Source organism: Ambystoma mexicanum, chromosome 2p, assembly GCF_040938575.1.
Source record: "Ambystoma mexicanum isolate Mex_15411 chromosome 2p, UKY_AmexF1_1, whole genome shotgun sequence".
NCBI classification, from domain to species: Eukaryota; Metazoa; Chordata; class Amphibia; order Caudata; family Ambystomatidae; genus Ambystoma; species Ambystoma mexicanum.
In genome coordinates, this window is record NC_090923.1 from 518,579,610 (window position 1) to 518,603,309 (window position 23,700).

General features: G+C 46.1%; 1 protein-coding gene across 1 annotated transcript in view; it reads left to right on the forward strand.

Annotated features, from left to right (window-relative positions):
- Positions 1-23,700, forward strand: part of SYN2 (synapsin II) — a 1,471,271-nt gene that overhangs the window by 1,045,816 nt on the left and 401,755 nt on the right. Inside the window, exons 6-7 of the mRNA XM_069643930.1 lie at positions 5,847-5,909; positions 11,785-11,927. Of these exons, the coding sequence (XP_069500031.1) occupies positions 5,847-5,909; positions 11,785-11,927 (206 nt within the window). The remainder of the gene's footprint in view (positions 1-5,846; positions 5,910-11,784; positions 11,928-23,700) is intronic.

Genomic DNA, 23,700 nt, shown 5'->3' on the forward strand with positions numbered 1-23,700 from the left:
GAATCGCTGGTGTTTCTGTCCGCCGTAGCATTTCACTCCTCGTCTTTTCCCCGCACCACTCTAGTCGTTGCACGCGAGCGTGACCCGGAAGTATAAAGCACTCCACTTCCGGGTCGCATACGTGTTGCAACGTTTCCGGGTTCCCTCCTGTGTTGTTGTCGCTCCCGTTTACTGGTGATATCCTGCTTTTCTGCTTTTCGTTTTCGCTGTTCCCACACAGCAGTGTTCCACCCTTTTGTTACCCTGCCTTGCGCAGTGCCTTGTCCTTGATTTTCCTTACTTTCGCCTTTTTCCCTGTGCCTTTGTTTACTTCATTCCTTTTCCTCCTCTTTTCCTCCCTTCCCTGTTTCTTCCGCCTCCTTTCTCTATCCCTTGTACCTTTTTGGAACCTCTGCCTACCAGACCCGTGCCTGCTTACCGGACTGCCTGTGCCTATCCTTTGTACCTATTTGGAACCTCTGCCTACCAGACCCGTGCCTGCTTACCGGACTGCCTGTGCCTATCCCTTGTACCTATTTGGAACCTCTGCCTACCAGACCTGTGCCTGCTTACCGGACTGCCTGTGCCTATCCCTTGTACCTATTTGGAACCTCTGCCTTCCAGACCCGTGCCTGCTTACCGGCTGCCTGTGCCTATCCCTTGTACCTATTTGGAACCTCTGCCTTCCAGACCCGTGCCTGCTTACCGGATTGTTCTTCCATCAGCGCACTTGCCTTTGTTCGATCATCCACCTGAAATACTACTTCTAGGGTTTTTTGTGCCTTCTGGCTTTTCCCCCTGTGAGGCGCTCTCGGTGGGATAACCCCCGTTGCCCCTATCTTAGTGGCACGGTGGCATCCTATCGAGGGCGTCCTTATCTTCACAAGAAAAAAGAGAAGCCTCCAAGACGTCAGGAAGGGAAGATCAAGAAGAAAGTGGAAGGTGAGGAGTTGGGGGAAGGGGGAGAATCTGCTATTTCATCCGAAGAAGAAGATATAACCGACATTAGTGACACATGTGGCCGTTACTGAACATGGTGAGTTTATGCGGAGTATAGTACGCTCTGTTCAACAACTTATATTGCATACCTCGGAATCGGAAGTTCCAGGCCAAGTTCATCCGTCCACGCTTGGCAGGCTTTGGAAGGTTGGTCCGGAATTCTCGCAAGTAATGTTTTATATAAGGAGGAAACTGTACCATGGCTGTTGCTAGAGTTGGCATATTTTGGGTCTACCAGGGGGTTCGTCAGGGAATGATGACTACCTAGCCCGGACTGAGGCTCAGAGTCTATAATACTTCCGGGAACAAATCAGTCAGCGCCTGATATCCCAGCCCTAACCAGTGTTGGGCGAGTAGTTTATCATGAGTGGGTTCAAGCCCGGGGAATTTCCATATGGGGAGCCATTTGTAACAGGGGCGGGGGTCGGATGTCAGATCTAGGTCACAAGCCATCAAGGTGGACGCAATTGGGTCAGCTATAGCCTCAGTTACGTATTTGTATATTTTTGAGGACTAGAGTCATGACTTCAGTCGTAGCTAAATGTTTTCAACCTGACATGGGGGGAGGGCAGTGGGATGGTTGTACCAGTGTGTGGCATATTGGCCTGCGCCGCTATCCAGTACAGGGACAATTCAGGGGCCGTGAACCCACCCTTCTCATATGGTAGGGCCATATGTTTCCATTTTTTGCGGACCTGCGTGACATAGGAATTGAGGGCCCATTACGTGTAGATCTTCAAAGTATTTTTGCCCATGCCAGATAGGTACATTTGCAAAGATGTATAGTAGTTTAGGTACCAATATCATCTTAATTAGTGAGAGTCTCCCAGCCAGGGAGAGCGCTAGGGAGCGCCGCCTTGTCACTTGAGATTCAAAATATGTCACCGCTCTCTGAAAGTATTTCTAACGCTCCTGAACATAAAGGAATTACTGATTGCCGGTAAAAAACATTGCATTTTCACTGAGTGAATGTTCAGCTGTTAGGAAATGGTATCAGCGGTTTGAGCGCATGCTACTGTGATCTGTGTGTGAACAGCAGGTTGCAAGTTCGAATCCCTTGAGGCCAACTCAGCCTTTCATCCTTACAAAGTTGATAATTTAGAACCAATTTCGGTTAGGTGATATTGTGTGCAAATACGTTCTATGTAAAGCGCTTTGGAAAAAAAAAAGCACTATTGAAATGCACATCATTATAATTACCACCGTGGAAGAATCATGCACTGGTGACATTGTATCCTGCACAGGTGATTGATGTTTAAGCAATGTTTCATGAAGCCTTTAAAGTGACTTTCTTGCCACAGGTGGTTATACACATGCATCAGAATGAATGTTTGCCTTCAGCATTGAAAGTGAATTCCTGGTCACCCACTGCCATGGGGTTGATATTAACAAGAGCATGAATCTCAAGAGCTTTTGGGAGAGAAAGCTGTTTGTGAATAAAGCAACATGTATGGTGCATCCCTCTAAGGAACTGTGTTTGTCTGAATGGACTATCAGATTATATAAATTAGGCCGAGAGTATGCATCATTCCTACATGTTATTGTCCCCTGGCCACACGATGCGAACCGAAGGAAAGCGACCACGGGATCCACCCCGTGACTTACCCGAGCCTATCATTCACTGGCTTGGGAAGGCACCTGTCCCGCTAAATCACCCCTTGGTTGTTTTATTTTATTTATTTAGTTTATTGTGCATTTGTGAAGTGCTTATACATCAAGTAAATTGCGTTTCAAAGCGCCCACAGGGCAACGGGGAGGGAACATGGTAATGAAAGACAAATACAATAACGATGAAGTGAAAGAAAGAGGCGGTCCTACTAGGCCGTGTGCAAGAACGTGCAAGTGCAGAGAGAGAGAGAAAGCGAAGGGAAGATGGAGAGGGGTAAGTGCTGTGGGTTCAACTGAGGGAAGTGCTAGGGAGTTAGTTGCAAGCAGCTATTAAGTGCCTGGCAGAGGTCACTAGGTAAGAGTGGTCAACTGCCAGTGCTGTAAGTGCAGGCCTGTGAGACAGCCCAAGCCAGTGGGCACCCAAAGGGAAGTGCTGGGAGTGGGTGGAAGCTGAAGGCGATTGGGGGGTGGATGGCCAGGACTCAGAAGGACACATAGGGCCCTGGTCACCCATCTCAGTGACTGTGGGTATTAGCAGGGGAGGGAGAGGGGGAAGGAGGAGGTGAAAAGGAAAGTCTTAAGGAGCTTCTGGAATTTGAGAAAATCCGGCTCAAGACGGAGAGGATGGGGGAAATGTCTGACCGTGGTTGTCAGATTGTGTTACATGTATGTTTGGGGGATATGTTGTTCTGTGGTCCGGAATGGCACTGTCAGAGGATTTCTAGTCCCTTGCCAGATGGCTGACTGGTACAGATTCCAATGTAAACACTAGGTGGTGCAGGAGCTATCATGATTCATGTGACAATCCATCTTGAATGTAGAACAAATCCTCACGAATCTTGCTCTGGATTTCATCTAAAAGAGGAAAGCAGGATGCTGTGCCTATTCTGTATACTCTGGGAAGGTCTGACCATGGCGTGTTTTCTATGCCCTGAGTGACCACTGAGGTAGGGGTTGTGAGAAGCACAGTGTGACCCATGGCAGTCCCCTTATTGTGAGATATCACAATATCATTTATATAGCGTTCTTGTATCTGTCTAGCTCTAAAACTGGACCTATGCATCGGGAAGCTAGTTTGCAGCTATTCTGACATATATATTATGCTTTACATATTCACTGAAGAAAGTATACTTGAAATGAGATTATGGTTACAATACAAAGCCTAAAATACTGAAATCTTACAGTTACGCTTAGCAAAACAGCAGTAACTCACAATGCACAATTCATTACATCGCGGATGACATCATACATGACCATAGCACCACTCTAACGTTTATTCAGTGAATTTCAAAATGTTTAAAACATATACATTTATAAAAAATAGGTTAGCATAACTTTATTTAACAAAACCTTCCTATTGAATTTTTCGGTTTCATATTTCGATTGCTTCAAGCAATTCCTACATGTCCTAAAATAACTTTTATTTACAGTTGTACATATATATCAGGATCATGCGGCATAAGGAAGTCCCCAACAGTGCTGAAGGAATTATTATAACAACTTTTGAAAAGGAAAAAAGCATCATTGCTAATGCAGTCTGGGAACGTACTACATGTTTTAAATGGAAAGAGCAATACATTATGTTTGGTATTCTACGGCAATGTAGTGGATAGGAGATTTTCTATATAGCAGCAGCATGACAAAATACTCTCTACATTTGCAGAACCAAATGTATGTTTTGCAAATGCGTGTCTTATTTCTTTGCAGCTTGTCACTTGTAAATATAAATACATTGGCAGATTCAATGTCTACAGTAGACTTGACCAATTCGGGCAGATTTCCCCAGGTGCCTTGGGAAATAACCTCTAAATGTGTTAAAGCTGGTCATTGCTTGCTACCTGGACATTAGCAGTCCTGTTGAACCTCAAGTTGAGTATGTTAAAATCTATCGACAAGGGGCAAATGCTACTCCTCATGCTGTTAGATATGTCTGCCATTTTCAATCTGGTGGACCATACCTTGCTGATCGAAAGATTACAGAAGGTCTCTGTCTTCTCTAGTAAGGCAGCATCCTGGGTGAAGTCCTTCTTGGAGAATCGACTCGCCAGAATATATAGCAACATTACAGAAGCAGATCCAGAGCAAATTCAGTATGGGGTCCGCAGGGTGCGTATCTCTCCCCTTTGTTATCCAATATCTTCACGTACCACTTTTTCAATTGCTGGAGGATAATAGAGTGTGATTTACAAACTATGCGGGTGATAGGCAATGTGTAATCCCCTTATCTGGTGTGTACAAACAGGATGCAAATAACATCAACAAAGTGTATGGACTGATCCAGGCATAAAATGTATTAAGAAACGTGAATATCTGGATCAAACTTTGATATGATATGCTGATGCCAATACCAACTATTCACTTGTCGCTTGCATTTTCAAACTTTCGGCACTTATACAGCCGTATCTCTCTAAAACAAGCTGTGTTACAGTGGCCAGAGCCATTCTCATCACAGAAATTGACTACTGTAGTAGCCGTTTGGTGGACATTCGTAAGGGTGACTGTGCAAGGCTGCTGGTGAATCGGAACAGCACCTTCCAAGCAGTAGAAGGTTTGAAAAGAAGAGAACACATCTCCGATGCTAGAAAAAAGCTGCACTGGCTACCTATTGAAGCTAGAATAGCACATCACCTGTTGACCATAACGTATACATGTCTGGTGAGGACTAGCCAGGAGTATTTGGCAGAAAATCTTTTGAGAAAGCCTATATAGGGATCACTAAGATCTAATGCTGCAAATGTACTGGTGGTGCCCAAGACTAGCCTGACCATGATCAGTAAAGGTGCCTTCTTTGCAGCCGCCCCTGAGGCAAGCAATTAAAAACATACTTATTCAGGTAGGCAGGGGCCTGGTCGATGGTCTGGCAGCTTGAGTGTGTGTTTGTTTGTTGTGTTGGCGTGCATACTTACATTGTGCGTTGAGATCCTGTTATGAGCAGAGTACCCTTATGCCTTCGAGTCTTTTGGTGCACGTTATTAATAAATAAATTAATAAACATAACATAACATAATGGCAACAGTGTATGATCCTTGCAAGCTCCCAGAATATGTTTGATGACAGTTTCTCTAAAGACGTCAGAACAAAGGATGGTAATAATGTCATACTAGTTAGTTGCACTCCCTAAACTGAGATGTTAAGTGCAGAGAGTAACATGTACTTCTGGTACTTCAACATAAAGCATGTATGTTCATAAAGGACGTTGTTTTCTCATGCGTGTCCGATTTAATGGTTACCCTTAACAATAATACGTTCATTTCTTTCAGTTAACCATGCCAACATTTCCAGTTGTTGTGAAGATTGGGCATGCTCACGCGGGCATGGGAAAGGTACGTAATATCTGTTTTATTCAACATTTTCTCAATCTATTATGTCTCAGAAATCCTCTCTGCAACAAACAGTGCACATTGACATAAAAGATAGTTCTGAAGAATGTTTAATGGAACTGGACACATGTGGCTCAAACATCCTTGGTTTCGTAATATGACCCACTCTTTACGCAGCATCGGGCAAGAACATGGAACTAATTATGAGTGATCCAAACTCCTCTTACTGCAGGCAGGTGCCCCATGTCCCGAACTGCATCTTTTTACTCAAGATAATGTACGTTCTTCATTCTAACAATGTGTAAACACGGAAGAATAAGAAAGAAGGACATGGATAACAAGGAGGGTGCATGCAGTATAGTCATGCTATTTTAGAAGAATGTTTAACCTTTTGCCAGCCCTCCAGCAGGCCATAGTGCTGAGCCAAAAACAAAACCTTTCCCTCGGGGCACTTGTGACAAGGAGAAATGAAGGATAGAGGGTACTGACCCACCCCACTACAACAAGAGCATGCCTTTGTGTACAATACAACATTACGTCTTATACATAGATAGATAGATAGATAGATAGATAGATAGATAGATAGATAGATAGATAGATAGATAGATGGCACTGCAAAATAAATCTGATGTTGGCTCGGATCATCACTTCACAGTCAGCTGCAAGACAGGGTTGTTGATTAAAGAGAAACATTCGGAGTCAGTGAAGATTTGCATGAAATTCATTTCCATCATTGGTGAAGGACGCAGACTGTTCCAAAACTTCAGACCCCAGGCCCCAAATTTTCTGTCAACTGCAGAGAACAAGGAGGCTTGTGAAGTAAAGAGAAGGCCAAGGACGAGCACATGATAATGAGACAGCAACAACATTTCACATATCAGATGGGAGGAAAAAACAGGAAACAGGCCTTTTCCTAGCATGCACCTTGTCTTTTGAACAAGTTACCAGTGCAGATAGGACTGGCTGCGTCCATCCGACACTTCAGGACGGACCTAAAACCATTATTCTTCAAAGATTATGTTGCCAACAGCTGCTCGCTCCACTCAACCTCATTCTCTCCTTCTAAAATTACCCTTCTCTTTTCTCCATGGCCCAACCCACCTCCTCCAGTAGCCCTGCGTCACACCTGTAACCACTAGGGGCATCCTCTCTGAGGAGGGAGTGGTCTATTGCTATCAAGCTAGGTTCACACTTTATAAATCCCATCCATAGACACATACAATCGGTGAATAAAATCATTACATATTTAACAAATAATGTTATCAGTTTTTCAAGGGTGTTGTAGAAACAATTATAAAAGGGGACTTCATATGATTAGTACAATAAGAAATTTAGTATGACTAATATCTTGCTCTGTTCCTAGGCCAGGAATTAAGAACTATGTCAGAAGCTTTAGTAGGGCCAGGTGGGCCACTTACATGGGCAGGAAAAGCTTTCTGTACGTTTTCCGTAGCTCACTGCTTGGTAGCAGATGTCGAGCATTCAGGAGGGGAGTGTGATGACACAATTATTGGTTAACAGGTTAGTAATAAGAGCCACACTGGAGGCATATTAAAAATACTTTATATCTCATTTCAGGCAGGCAAAACTTTAGGTACAGTAAAAAGTAAGTACATGTACGCAAAGCCCCAGTATTTGTAAGGTGCAGCAATCATTAGCTCCTGACTGCTAGCATTATGAACACTGGAAAGTCATAGGTGGTCATTTGTCACTAGAGTCGCTGTTGATAGTGAGGTGGCCAAGGGGGAAAGGGGGACCTCTCTTAGTTCAACAGCAATGGAGGGCTCCCTCAGAATGCCTGTCTGTAATAAAGGCTGATTTTTATTTGGAAAATGTTTCTGATGCTGGGCAATTGTTAAAGAAAGATAAAAGCAGTGTATGCAGTTGGGAATATGGCTTCCTCATGCAGCATTCACATACCTGATGAGTTCCAAGATGAGGATGTGTCACTGAAGAACAATACCATAACAATCAGGGAACAAACAGAACACAGGCGCACCACTCCTGAAAAACAGGGTAGGACTTTCCATCTCACATCTTGAATGTCAGATGTCCTGCGCTAATGTTACCAGAAAACCCAATCAATGGGCTTAAAATAAGATTATGAGAATGGCAACTCCCATGGAGTTCTGGGATGTTGGCCCATATGAACAATAACTATATGCTGCCACAGAAACTTTTCTTTGGATAAAATGGCACTATATGGAAAGTCGAGTGTGTATAAAGCTTCCAGTGGCACTAGCTGGAAATAAAAGGATACACATTGCTTCTGGTACTTTATTTGGCACAACCTGACAGTTCGGGGAACATTGTGGTTGAGCTGTGCCTATGGCAGCAGTGTAAAGGCATCTAGTTAATAATGTTTTAGTTGCTATTGGATATTTTATGAATTGTAGGCATATTGTGCATCAGTTAGGTAAGTTCTTGTATCTACCTTTCATAACATCAGAGCCAAAGTTCATGTCATGCCACTTACTGTGATGCCACCGTGGTCAAAGATCATGAGCTGTCATTCCATGTGATATCATCTGACACGAAATGTCAATTCTGCTGCCCATGGACATTTGGTGAATTATATCCATAGAAATATAACCCTCTACACAGGTAGGTCAGCATGTTTCCAAGCATGCAACTGTACAGGGAAAGTTCCCTCATAACTTCTCAAAAGAGTAAAAACAATGCAATCCAAGCCCATGACCACCCCAGCCTGTCATTATGATGGTGTAAATGGACACAATTCAATTTTTGATATCACTTCCTTCCTTTTAACAAGCGTTACTTGTTAATAACCTCAGGTGTCAGGTATGCCTTGTGCTGGCACCATATGCAAAAGGACATCTTCACATGCATCAGGAATGCCATTCAATTTGCGCAATTCCCGGTCTATTCACCAAATGCAAACTATAGACTCACATGTACATGTGCTTCCAATGTATGTCAAGGACAGCCTCAAATGCCCTTGCAATGCGATAAAGTGCCAGTAAATGCTTCATATGGCAAGTAGACTCATCTCAAGCATGGTGCACGGTCACATGTACTGATGTTACCATCATATGCCACGATCAGTCTCAGACGCCACAGACATACCATTAAATACTCAGTAATGTGTGGTAAGGCCATAAGATGTAAGGCACTCCAGTATGCATCCAGGTGTGTCAATCATATGCCAAGTGCATCCTCAATTGCTTCGTTCATGTCATCCAATGCCAGATAGAAATAACTTCTGGAATTTGTTTTGTGCTTCAGGCTGGTTCCTCGTGCTTCAAAGCGCTGTAATGACATCTGTTATTACTACACAATGTAATACCACTGAATGTGTTGACCTCAGAAACGTAAAAAGCTGGGATGGTATGGCTGAGTTTTGAACTTATTATGTGAAGACTGGACCCACCTGCCACTCATCTATTATATACAGTACCTACAGAGAGACAACGGGTTAACACATTCCCTACAATGCTCGGAGAGCCACCAAAGGCCATTGTGAGCTCAGAGTTACACTACCAGACCTATCAGTTCTCCCTGCACTGCTGGAAATGAGTAAATACAATTTAACCAAAGTTAGATACAGTATCCTAATGTCTATGGCAGGAGTGCAGTGGAGTTTTGAACCAGCAATACATCAGTGGTATTTACTAAAATGTCGGCTTTCAGTAGAAACCTCCAGGGTCCTGAAGGGAACCCAGTTTAATTGTCAAAGTTCAGATAAATACGATTTTAGTCACTTTAAGGAGTTTTAAAGTTGATAAAAAGTGCACAGAGTAATCAACAGAACAAAGTCCATAGGCAGAGTCACATTTATAGGCTAATACCAGTTAAGTACTAGTTCTACCAGACAAGAAGCAACTAACTCCAGGGGACAGCAGAGAAGACCCCTTTTGAAATGTTCTAGTCCCAAGTTTGAGGTCCAGAAGACCAGAGAAGGAAGAAAGAAGAGTAGGATTTTTGCAAATGGGAGTCGGTTTCAAGCCATGGTAGATAAGGTATCCAAAACCCTACTACCCTGGGACCCATGGGACACATGAAGGGTGATTATAGACTTTGGATGACCCATGTAAATATGGTGCCAATCCCTGAAGACTCTGTTCTGACAGCAGGAGAACCTGATAAGTATAATGATTCTACTACAGCAATGGCACACAGGGCCTTGAACCCTGGACCAGTGATGACCCAGACGAAGGACAAGTAGAAGAATCTGTTTTCTGAGGAGGGTGGCCCACCAACCAGGAACAGAATTAATGATAAAGAAGTCACCAGGAAAATAAAGGAGCTCAACTGAGCGGATCCACACAGCTTGAAGGCAGTAGAGTCAGCAACAAGAAATATTCCCACATCTGAAGCAAGTGTTAGGAGTGACCCAGAATTACCCAAGGCAGAGCTGAAGTGTAGAAGTAGTGACCAACCACTCTTCCAGGTAAAATGACTCCCTACCTTGAAGCTGAAGCACTTGGTCTAGGGTGATTTACTTAAGGTGATTTACCTGTTAGGCAGAACAGCAACTGCCCAGAAAGGGTACCTGCATGGGACAGGAAAGAAGGACTCAGAAGCAGATGAGGAACATCCCAGGTAGGACATCCAGCAGCCAAAATAAGAAACCAGAGCTAAGACAAAGGACCAATGGCCCATCCAGTGTAGCCAGACCTGTCCCTCTAACATCAGCAATCCTCGAGCAACTCGGGTAAGAAGCAACTGATCCGAGCAATGCACATTCACGCATGGGCTGGCTAAAGCCAGACTTCTAATCACACCCAAGTCAGACACATAAAACCAGGCTGGCCAACGAAACTCTGAAACACTCGGGTCCTCCCACAGTTGGTGTGCATTGGGCACATCTGAGGCCAGCAACCTGCCTAAGCCAGACTTAGCCACTGAAGAGGGTGCATGGATGATCTGATTGTTGCATAACAGCCATTTTGGGCCTGACCATCATACCCACAGAACAAGGAATTGTCAGAAGCATAGTGGCCTGGAGCAGAGCTTAAAAACATCAGGTCTCCAATGGCTACCATACGGGTACATGATGATATTAATGCAAAACTGCCTGCAGTCCTCGGGTCACCTAGACGAAATAACAGCCACTCTCCAGCCTTACTACAGCCTTACTACACACCTTCCCTCTCCGCTAACTGGACTTCTCTCTATGTTTTCTCCACCACCCTAGCACTTAATAGTTTGAGGTCACAGCTGATGCCTAGCTGGCCAGACTGCTTACCTGATGACACTTACTTGTCCTAATACTCATATACGGTGGAACACTAGCTGCAATATTGAAGGCCGTAAAAATTGAAAGGGAAAACAATGTTTATCATTAGCAAATATGAGCCGCAGTGGCAGACATTTATTCAATATCTTTCAAATATATATACCTTTTGGCCCATTTACAGCCATAAATGTCTGATGTGTCTCATAAAATGGCAGATAATTGTGCTGACTTTTTTTCTTTACCTATTGTTATATATTCCAATGTTAATCCTATAGTCTGCATTATGATCTGTGATTATTACTTGTTAGGAGTCTCATCATTTGTTTCCTTTGCATCTTTTGTTGTCTCATTTTATGTTATGTGATTTATGTTGAACTAATGATATGGCACCATTGATATATGTTAGTGTTATAATTGTCATATTTATTTATTTTATTCATTATATGATATACTTAATGTATTGTATACATTGTTATATCACAGGGTCAAGGTACATTGTGTATGGCACATTAAATATTTATATACAAATACATATATGAACATATTTTAAAATATATCTATACATATATATGTGTGTCTGCATGTGTACACATGAATGCCAACCACATTACTGAATATGTGACAGAGAAATCCTCTAACACATGTTGTTGTGCCTTTTTTGTTTCTGGGTGAATACAGGTGAAGATTGAGAACCACTATGATTTTCAAGACATTGTAAGCGTAGTGGCCTTGACCCAGACCTACGCCACCACAGAGCCTTTCATTGATTCCAAATACGACATCCGGATCCAAAAGATAGGCAGTAACTACAAGGCCTACATGTGAGTACAAAACATCCTGCTCCCTTTAGCATCTGGTGATATGGAGATGAAGCAAACACTCCTCTCTTTGTGAATGATTAACTAGCAAACATTATCATCATCACAATGGGTATTTTAAATCTTTTTATCATCTGACATTGTTTCTCTGGTGCTTACTATTTCTCGGTTTTCGTTAATCATCACACTTTCACTGAGGGTGAATAAATAATGAATAAATATTTCATTATTTATTTTCAGTAGACCCCGGTCACCTTTAAAAGGGATGTAATTCAAATGGAGTTAAATAGTGAGATGTGCCGGGTCTTGTGTGCACAGTTTTTGGTTTCCCCTCCCTGCATCTCTTCTCCTGGGCACTGATTCTGCCCCCAGTCAGTGGGTGTAGCCCTTTCTTTTTTTTTTTTATAACATGTTTTTATTGAGGTCTCGACAATTGCAGCAGCGCCCAGCAAACACAATATATAGTAGTATGCATAACAATATTGTTGTTAAATACATAAATAACAGTAGTAATTTAAACAGTTGTTTCGATATCAGAAAGCATGTCACAGAGGTATGTCCTGAATGGGCCCCAAATGTCTTTTGGCCTGCTCATGCTCGGTTGGGACAGCACGAATTGTTCCTCGCATTCATTGATGTAGGTTAGTTCACGTAAGAACACGTCCATGGTGGGGGCAGCCGGGCTCTTCCACAACTTCAATATGCATCTTTTAGCTATAACACACGACACATTGAACAATCTTCTACGCTTCTCGGAGCATTTACCTATATCACCAAATAAGTATTTTTGTGGGGTCAGGTGCGGGGGAATCTGTGTGACTTCATTTAGCATTTCCGCTACTTTCTCCCAGAAACGCATCACAACTGGACACTCCCAGTACATATGATAAGACCCCGCTGCCGGGGACCCACATTTGGGACATTTGCCTGGGTCATCTGGTGTGAATGTAGCTATCCTGGCGGGTGTGTAATGCAGTCTGTTGAGGATTTTAAATTGTATTTGTCGAAGCCCGGCATTGAGGGAGACTCGCTTTGTTAGTGCACAGTATCTCGCCCACTTTTCTTCTGGTATTGGCATTTTCATGTCCACTTCCCATTTCTCCCTCACCTGGTTTACCACTGCAGAGTGAGTCTGCATTGCCTTGTAAAGTCTGGAGATTCCCAGCCCACCCCGCACTGTAACCAACTGCACACACGGGTGGGAAGGGGGTTCGTCTGGGAATGACGGCCAGCGACTGTGATACGCTGATCTCATTCGATAGTACTGCAATGTCTTGAGCTGCCCACCTCCCACGCCCCTGGTGAACACCTCCAGGGTCACGAATTTCCCCTCTAGGTACATATCGCCTATTTTCATCTCCCTGCCGGGGTCCCAGGTTTCCTGTATATCGGTATCGAACGTGGGGGGGAGGCCAGGGTATTTCCACAGGGGCACCTCAGGGTTATATGGAGTCTCTATTTTCAGCCTTTTATATATCGCTCCCCAGGCTTTTACTGTGCAACTCACAGGGTCGAACTCGCAAGAGTCTTTATGTCTTGTGTTGAAGATCACTGATCCAATGTTAGTGGGCTCGGTAGTGTATTCCTCTATTTGCGCGTGAGGGGAGTTGTCACAATCATCGTACCAGTACTTTGCAAATTGTGCTTGTGACACAGTATAATAGAGCTCAAAGTCTGGTGCGGCCATTCCCCCCTTCTCGTAGGGTTCTGTCATCTTTTCCCAGCTGATTCTGGCTGTCTTCCCGTCCCACAGAAAGGACACCACCATAGAACGAAGTCTAGAGAAGAACTCTCTCCCTGGCCATATGGGGATGTTTACAAATAGGTATAACAATTTCGGCAGTACGATCATTTTAAGAATGGCAATTCTACCGTGTAGTGAAATTGGGAGACGCCTCCATATCTGTAATTTAACATTAAGTGTGTGTAGCGCCTGATCGTGATTGTCGATGTATAGTGTTTGTTTGTTGCAGGAGACCAGTACCCCGAGGTATCTGATGTGGTGTGCAGACCATTTAAGGCCACAAATATGAGCCGGGCATCTTGTGGAGGGGGTGAGCGGGAACACCTCTGACTTGGAGTTGTTGACCTTGTATCCAGAATATTCTGTAAATTCGTTAATATCTGTCATGATGGGAACAATGTTTTTGTCAGGTTCGCGAACATAGAGTAGCGTATCGTCCGCATATAATGATATTATTTGGGTGGCTCCCTTCAGTGTTATGCCTCTATTATCGTGTCTCAATCGTATCGCCGACGCCATGGGCTCGATTGTTAAGGCAAAAAGTATAGGGGAGAAGGGGCACCCTTGTCTGGTACCCCTGCCTAGTTCAAACAATTGGGACATAGTTCTGTTTGTGTGTACTTTCGCACATGGAGCTGTGTAAAGCAGTTTAACACACCGAATGAAAAATGGGCCAATCCCAAATGCCTCCAACACCGAGAACAGATATTCCCAGGAAACCGAGTCAAACGCTTTCTCAGCGTCCAGGGATATCGCCACCGCTTGTTTGTTCGGGTTGATCTGTGACATTATGCCAAATAGCCTACGCAAATTGAGGGCGGTGGACCGTTGGGGAATGAACCCGCTTTGATCGGCATGTACTAGTGCTGGCGTGATGGGTAGCATACGGTTTGCCAGCACTTTCGCAAAGATTTTGGTGTCCACGTTTATTAGGGACAGGGGCCTGTAGGATGACATGTCTTGAGGCGGGCGGCGGGGCTTGGGCAACACCGTTATTATGGCCTCACGCATTGTTTGTGGTAAGGATTGTTTACCCAGAGCCTCCCCCCACACCTCCAGCAGAACTGGGACCAGTTCTTCCCGGAATTCTTTGTAAAATTCCACTCCCAGGCCATCCGAGCCCGGTGCCTTACCAGACGTGAGCCCCTTGATCGCTTCAGTGAGCTCCTCTGCCGTGAATGGTTGCTCCAGTATGAGCCTGTTTTCTTCTGTGAGTTTAGGGAGATCCAAGGCGGCCAAATAGGCTTTGATCTCATCAGGGGATTTCCTATCTTGGTTCGCGTACAGTGCTTTATAGAACTGTACAAATTCATCATTTATTCCCTGTTCACTTGTTACCATCACGTCTTGCGCCGTGAGTATAGACGCAATCGGGGCCACTTTGTTTTCCTGCTTGACCAGATTGGCCAGCATTTTCCCAGCCTTGTTCCCCTCCCCGTATCTCCGGGCTCTGGAAGGGGCTGCTATATAGTGAACCTCCCTCATTGCCAATTTATCGAATTCCCTAAGAGATTTATGTATTTCAGAGAGGGTATCTCCACCATGTGTTCGGCTATATGTCTCCTCCAATACGGTTAGTTCCCTTTCCACCCTTTCCAGGTCTCGGCGTACCTCTTTCAGTAGGCCCGTTGTTTTAGATATTAGGACCCCTCTTGCCCACACCTTGAATGTTTCCCAGACTGAGGAGATATGGTCCACAGACCCAATGTTGTCTGTGAAGAAGTCGGCAATGTCTGTGTGCAGGCTTTCTACTACGTTTGGATCTTTTAATATACCGGTAGGCATTCTCCACCTCCTGGCCGGCTTAGGGGCACCCCTGATAATAATTTCCATGGTCACTGGGGAATGATCAGACAGTGTACGGGGAAGGATTTCGCAGCTCGGTAAGGCGTGTGAAGTGCCTGAGGGGATAAACCAATAGTCGATGCGTGACTCACTGTCATGCACAGAGGAATAGAACGTGTAACGCTTGCTTGTTGGATACAGCACCCTCCAGGCGTCCAGCAGGGACAGCTGCTGCATTATCTGTTTCAGAGCTAGCGACGTCCTAGATGGTGGTCTAGGTGTCTTGGCTGACCTGTCCAGGGCCTGGTCCAGCACAGCGTTGAAGTCACCTCCCCATATTATGTTTGTTGCCTCATGCTTAGCAAGGATTTCAAATATATGCAAGTAAAAGTCTGGGTCCTCAAGATTAGGGCCATAGGTATTTACCAGGGTTATCTGTTCGCCAGCAATTTCCCCCCAGACCAGTACATATCTACCCATCGAGTCCAACAGGTGGCCTTTTTCAATGAACCCCAGTGATTTGTGAATCAGAATGCTTACCCCCCTGGATTGTGAGGAGTAGTTCGTGGAGAACCGCTGCTTACCCCATTTCGCCAGTATTTGATCATTAACCGTGCTCTGCGCATGCGTTTCCTGTAGCATTAAAATTTGGGGCCCGTGCCTACTGACATAATTGCCTACTTTTCTGGTTTTCATTGGATTGTTTAGGCCTCGGACATTCCATGTCATTAGTTTAACCTTTAACCCATCACCCATTATCTGTGCGTGTGGTTTGTGTTAAGTTTCGACAACCGTTAATGCACATGTATTCAGGACTGGAGCGATGCCAGCACTTGTGAGACCGTTTTCCAACCAAACCACAACCTTCAACTGCGCACATTTCCCTCCCAAACTGAAACTCGTCTGGGCGGTGATCACAACAAAAGAACTTACCCTTTGGCCCTATCCCTCCCACCACCCACATCATCTGCCCCAACTTGACGATGAGCCCAAGTAACTGATTGGAACAATCCTGAGGGTGCATCGTCGCAAAGCAATGCTCAGCCGTCTGGCCGCCCATGCGGGAGGCCCTCGGCCCGATTACGTCGGATTTCGGTTCAGTTTAGCTGTGCTGACATTGTAGTGAAAAGAGAAACAAACTGCAACTGGTAGGGGGGAGTCTCATCCATCCACCGGATCGCCTCTACCCTCACCCGGGCAGGGTCTTGCATTCGGGTCTCTTGCGCGGTCTCTTGGGGGCAGTGGGATGGAGGCCTCGACGTATGCCAGTGCCTCTACGGGGTTTTCAAAGAAGTGGGCTCTACCGCCATGTTGAATTCTCATTTTTGCAGGGAATATTAAGGCATAGGGTGTGTTGCGGAGTCGTAGTTGCTTTTTGACCATCTCGTAGGACCTGCGTTGTGCCTGTACATTTGCAGAAAAGTCCGGATATATATGTATTCTGTTGTCTTCATAGTGTAGTGTCCCCTTTTCCCTTGCTGATCGAAGGATCGCATCTCTGTCCCTGTAGTTGAGTAGACGCGCAATGATGGTTCGGGGTGGGGCGCCCGGCTTGGGGGTTGGTGCCAGGGTGCGGTGGGCCCTTTCAACGAGGAAGTGGCCGGACAGGGAATCCTCCCCTAGTACAGATTTCAATAGCTCCTCCACCCTTCTCTCCATGGAGCCCTTGCCAAACGACTCTGCCACTCCAACAATACGGATGTTGTTTCTGCGGGATCTAGATTCGAGATCCTCGCACTTATTCTGCGTCTTGCGGAGTTCTGTCTGGAGTAAGGCTATGTCACGACCATGTTGTGTGAGCACGTCTTCATTTACACCTATCCTGTTTTCTGCCTTCGAGATGCGTGCGCTTTCCTTCTCCATTCGCGCTTTTAAGGAGCCGATCGTCGCCACAATGTCGTCTAATTTCACATTGACCGCCAGGAACCCGTTCTGTACAATTGTAGCCAAGCGGTCCAAGGGGTCCGAGTTTTGAGCATCAGACGCCTGTGTTGCCCCTCCTGGCGTCTCCTGTTGTTGGGAGTTTGTGTAGGAATCCATTGGGCCGGTCTTTCTCACCCCCGTAGTTTTTTTCTCAGTGCGGCCCATTGGGTGGCGTTGCAACTTCTAGGGTGAATTGTGCTCTCCCACGTCTGTATGCTGCCGGCCACCAATGACCACCAGCAGCGGTTCTGTTGCGATGTAGGTTGGGGGGTGGGCACCGGGATATACAATCTCGTCCCCGGGGTGCTGTGGTGGGCCTCCGCGGTCCCCGTATAAAACAAAGCCTCGGCCTTGAGTATGTCGGGAGTGCAAGAGGTTGGCGTTCAGCCTTTGCCTTGTCTTTACATCGAGGGGATCCAGGTGAACTTCTGGCCTGCAGCTCAACCGGGATGTAATGTAGTGCCCCCACCGTCCACACCGCAGTCCCCGTGTAGGGGCGGATGAGTGTTGGAATTAAGCGGCCTGGCGGGCCTCACTGTTCAAGGTGTATCGCAGCGTGTATGGGAGCACGGGGCTGTCCCTTCGCACGGGTAATCTGTGCGTTTGGCGTCCAGGCAGATTTTGCTGCCGTCCGTAGCACGTACCCCCACAAGACCACAACGGCGGGGAGTGTATGCTCCCGGGGGGGTCCCGTGAATAGGATGTTTATTCCTGGCGCCTGTGTCGTTCGCCCCCGCTCCCGTGGCACGGATGTTCCCTGTGGGGGGGGGCGCTGGCCCCCTGTCCGTCCACCTCCCCGGTCTGCCCACTTACTTCACCAGCTACGTCCTAGCTGGGCTTTGCCGCGGGCGGGACCGGAATCAGGGGGCTGGTGTCGTCGTCGCAGCGTTTCCTCGCCCGGTCTATCCTGCGGCCTGAAGTCCGGAGCGAGGGGGTCTGCTCTCCCACCGCCGATCGGTCCAGCAGGAGGATGAGTGGTGCGTCGCCGTCCTCAGGCAGCGTCCGTGTTCGGGCAGGTTGCTCCTCCCCCACAAGGCCGCTCAGCCGTTTCAAGCCCGGGGCTCGAGTGCGAATCGCCCGGAGCCCACCAGTGGCCAGGCCGCCGCTCTGCAGGCGCTGCCGATACAATGGATGATTGCTCCGCCGTCTCGAGATCCACTCACACAGCCTTTGCAGGATGTCTTCCAAAGGCATTCCCCAGCAATATTCTGCAGTAGCGCGTCGGCCAACGCTAACCTGGAAGGATTTATTAATAAAAAGGATTACGTTCGAGCCGGAGCTCTTCACCTAGGCGGCCATCTTAGCCGTGCGCAACAGCGCCCCCCGGGTGTAGCCCTTTCTATTCTGTTTGTCATAATAATAATAATAATAATAATAATAATAATAATAACAATAATAATGCCTTTGCTTGTTTATTTCTATATTTCTGTTAGGGTACACTGGCGACAGACACCCTGTGACCACTGTTCTTTTCATTTTTTGGCCATTTCGGTGCCTGTTTTCTTAGTTTTGTTGTGAGGCGACGATTTATCTCTCTGAATCCAACTTCCTGCCTCACAGTGAATGAATGTCTGCAAAAGGAGTATCACTATTTTAATCACAGTTTACTATACGTGGCTCCCTTCTCTTTCTTGCTCTTTCTCTCACTCTCTTTTTTCATTTCAATCTGACTTCCAATTTCTCTCATTTTCTTTCTTGTTCATTGTAATTTCTCTCCTCTCCACTTCATTCTCACCTACCTACCTCTCTCTCTCTCAAAAGCATCATCCATCACTAATTGTCTTCCCACCACCCCAACATAACATAAATCAATATTTTATCTGTTTGTCAAAAAATGAATAATTACTTCTAGGAAACTGAGGATTCCATTATTAATTAGTCAAAAGATCTGTACATTCATGGAAGGTTAGTTCTACACCAATTTGTGTACCCCAACTGCACAGAAAAGTGAACGAGATATCAATTGGGAACTATTTATTTATTTATTATTTGGTTTTTATCTTGCCATCTGCAAGCAGTGTTGCATCATGTATTGCCAGGGCACGTAGTGGAGAGGGTGCGGGAAGGTAGAAGACAAGGGAATTACAACCATTAAGATAGTTTACTGATCTTGGTATGGTCAGATGAGTCAAGTGTGAGGAGCTGGTGAAGTAATCCATTGAAAACATGGAGGTGATGAAGTACGCTCAAGCTTTTCTGTTGGTTGGTGGGCGGGGGGGAAGGGCTGCATAAAGTACCTCCGGTAGTCAGAGTCTTCTTTCTTGTGGCAAAACAGCTAGTTGACTGCTCACATGTTTGCAGCGAGATGCAGAGAGAGTACTTGGAGCAGTCAGTTCTTTCTTCGCTTTTAGAAATCATTTGATAAAATGGTATGCTCCCCATTAAATATTGGTCGCCCAGAATGTTATCTTGCACTGAAATATTAAGTAATTTATTTCAAACAGATTGTACAAAGTCACAGGAAAATGTGCTATGTTGTAGACTTTAATTAAAACAAAATAAATAACAAGCATTGGCAAAGCCAACCATTTTGGCTTGTATATACGTAGTAGGCAAGTGTCTTTCCCATTCCTACACAGTAGCCCAAACTATTGGCATTGCCAATGCTCATTTACCTGGCAGCTATGATGAAGGAAGCATGATTGTGGACTGGCATTTGGGTGCAGCCAATCTAGACATGGCATGGCTAGATGCATGTGGCATGGCATTGTTTTGCAAATTGACAAGGGGGGTCCTGGGAGTCTCTCTGCCAGACATTAGTCCTGGTTACGAGAGACTTACCCAGAGTCTTTAGCTCACTATCTTTCACAGAGAAGAAATATCCCCAACATATCAGTCTTTGTCCTGCCTTGGGGCAGTCCAGCACCGAAATGCTAGGCAATTCTCCTCTGAACAAGAGTACCAACAGCATCCCCAGACACGTGTTTCGGTCTGGTTGGACCTCATCAGTAGGGAGGAGCTGTGCCTCTCTAAGAATAGTGAGCAAGGGGTCCACGTCTGGATTCCCCTAGTAACTTAGGGTGAGACCCAAAGTTACTTAAATATGCAAATTGACAAGGGGGGTCCTGGGAGTCTCTCTGCCAGACATTAGTCCTGGTTACGAGAGACTTACCCAGAGTCTTTAGCTCACTATCTTTCACAGAGAAGAAATATCCCAAACATATCAGTCTTTGTCCTGCCCTGGGGCAGTCCAGCACGAAATGCTAGGCAATTCTCCTCTGAACAAGAGTACCAACAGCATCCCCAGACACGTGTTTCGGTCTGGTTGGACCTCATCAGTACGGAGGAGCTATGCCTCTCTAAGAATAGTGAGCAAGGGGTCCACGTCTGGATTCCCCTAGTAACTTAGGGTGAGACCCAAAGTTACTTAAATATGCAAATTGACAAGGGGGGTCCTGGGAGTCTCTCTGCCAGACATTAGTCTTGGTTACGAGAGACTTAACCAGATCGTGTCTGCAGGTGTTAGCAGGGGAAGCCAGCAGCCAGCCATCAACCAGCAGCGACTAGTAAGGTAGGAGTGGTCCCGGGTGAGACATAGAGCCTCCACTCTACCCTGAAACCCTGCAACATAGCAACCTCACCTACACTAGAATAATACTGTGTTGTGTTAGCCTGTGCCACGCTGGAATAGCGATTCGACATTTGTCAAAATATTTTAAATTGCATTGTGAAACGTAGGCCTTTCTCCCACCTTACAGGACTCTCAGACCTAGGTGTGTTTTATTGAAGTGCATTGTGAAAGTATTTAAATTGCATTGTGAGACCTACGCCTTTCTCTTACCTTACAGGACTCTCAGACCTAGGTGTCTTTTATTTAATACATTGTGTAAGTATTTAAATTGCATTGTGAGACCTACGCCTTTCTCTTACCTTACAGGACTCTCAGACCTAGGTGTCTTTTATTTAATACATTGTGTAAGTATTTAAATTGCACTGTGAAACCTAGGCCTTTCTCCCAATTTACAGGACTCTTAGACCTAGGTGTGCTCTCTCTGTTGCTGAACTACATTGTGAAAGTAGCGCTGTCTTTGTTCTTGCCCTTTTAGCAAAGCGTTCACCTTGCAAACTGTCTACTAGTGCCTGAGCCCATGTTGTTTTGTTCAATTGTCTACTATTGTCTCATCTCTCCTTTTCATATCTGCTTGCACTCCTCCCTGCGTCCTTCCCTAGTGTTCCCCCCGCCCCTACCACCCCCTCCACCCCCCTTCCTCTTCTCTCCTCGCCCTACCTACTCTATGGTGCTCTCTGTCTCTCTTTTCTAACTGCTTCTCTATCAACTATCCTGCTCTTTTCATTGAAAGAAGTTTAAAAAGGACATCCTGGTCTCCAACCCAGGCCTCCCTATCGCTGACATCTATACCAGTGCTTCCACTAGGAAAACCATCACTGACATCCTCTTTGTTGTTCCCTCGCCAGACTTATGGACTCTTCATATGGTCTTTGTGCTTACTCCTCTCTCTTCTTCTGCCATTAATAGTGGCACCCGGCAGGAGGCCCTGATGGCCTCCTTCGACTCCTCTAAGGTCATCATTAATGTTTTCCTGCATGGTAGTGTCTTGGTCCAAGGCCCTCAGGCCAATCTTCTCCTCTTTGATTGACCCTTCCCGTGCCTCATCAATTTCCTTTCCTCACCTGCTGTCCTCCCTCTTCCCCCCACGGCTTCCTTGCCTCCCTCTGTTGTCTCCTCCTTGGCTACCTTGCCATCTCCTCCTTCTTCTTCCACCCCCTTCGGGCTTCTTTTACACCGCTGCAGGGGGTACCTCTGATTTGTACCCCTCCCCGGAAGTCTTTCAAGAATGGCAACCTTCTCCATATTGCCGCTCTAAACTCTTGCTCTGCTGTCAAACACTCCTCTGACATCTACCGCCTCCTTGAGGAACTTGACCTCGATGTCCTTGGTCTCACGAAGACATGGTTCATGGCCAGCTCTGGCACAAGTGTTGAGACTCTCCTCCCTGATGGCTACAAGATCCTCTCTGCGGCCAGGTCCAACCGTACCGGAGTGGGTGTAGCTCTGATCTTCCCCAAGTGGATTTCTGCCTCTGTCATTCCAACACAGGCCTACTCTTCTTTTGAATGCCTCTTCTGCAGGATCTCTCTCTCTCTCCTAGCTATACTGTGGCTACTATCTATCGGCCACCTGGTCAGATCTCCTCCTTCCTCTCTGAGTGGGCGGACCTCTCCTCTTCCCTCCTGGTCTAGACCACTCAACTCCTCCTTCTTGGAGACTTTAACATTGACCTGGATGCTTCCTGTCCTTCCTCTGGACTCTTTCGTGACCTCTGTGACTCTCTTTCACTCTCTATCCTCCCCTCTGGCCCGACTCACTCTGCAGGGCACACTTTGGATGTTCTGATCTCTACAGACCTTCCCCTTTCTGTCCCTCTCACCACTCTATCCTGGAGTGATCACATTCTCCTTTCCTCCCAACTCATTGCCTCTACCCCTCAGGTCAAGCCAATTCCAGCACCGCCACCTACCTTCTCGGTTATCCGACCCATGAAACGTGTGTCAGTTGAGGCTTTTACTGCCACTTTATCTCCCCCCACCCCCTTTGGTGGACTCACACCCTGACACAACCCTCTCCATGCTCCACTCTGCTATCTCTGATACTCTTGATGTTCTTGCCCCTGTCATGAGGATCCGCCTGAAGCCTATAGCCAAGTGCAACTCCTGGTACGACTCAGACCTTGCCACCCTTAAACGCAAGTGCAGGGTGGCTGAGAGGAAATGGCGTGCTTCTGTTACATCCTCTGACAAACTGGCCTGCCGCTTGCTCCAAAGGCAATACCCGCTCTCTGTCCGCACCAAGAAGAGAGCCCACATCGAAGTTGGCCTCTCTGCGGCATTTAACAACACAGCCAAACTCTGCAAGGAGCTGGCCAATCCTGCTGCAGTCTCTATCTCTCCTGTCCCCTCCCAGGCCCTCTGCATGACCCTGGATTCTCATTTCATCGCTAAAGCTCAGGACATCCTGTCCTCACTCTCTTCCTCTCCCCCTTCCCCCTCTACTACCTGTTAATAGGTGCGTTATAAATGCCATATCATATCATATCCAGAGTGTTTGGCAGCACTCAACGGGTATTAAAGCGCCTTGGCAAAGGCTGCTGTCACAGTGTCTGCTGGCAGTCATTCCTGTGGTGCCTTCATAGAGGTAAAATGGAGGCAATCAGGGAAAGGTAAAGATGTGCACTTGCTAAGGAGAGCTGGCCCAGGAAGGCTTTTGGCTGATGTTAATCTGTACTTGGTGCTTGGACTGAATTTTAACTGTCAGTAGATTCCCTCAGTAGTAATAGTGGAGGTCTCTCGCATTGGAGCACTGAG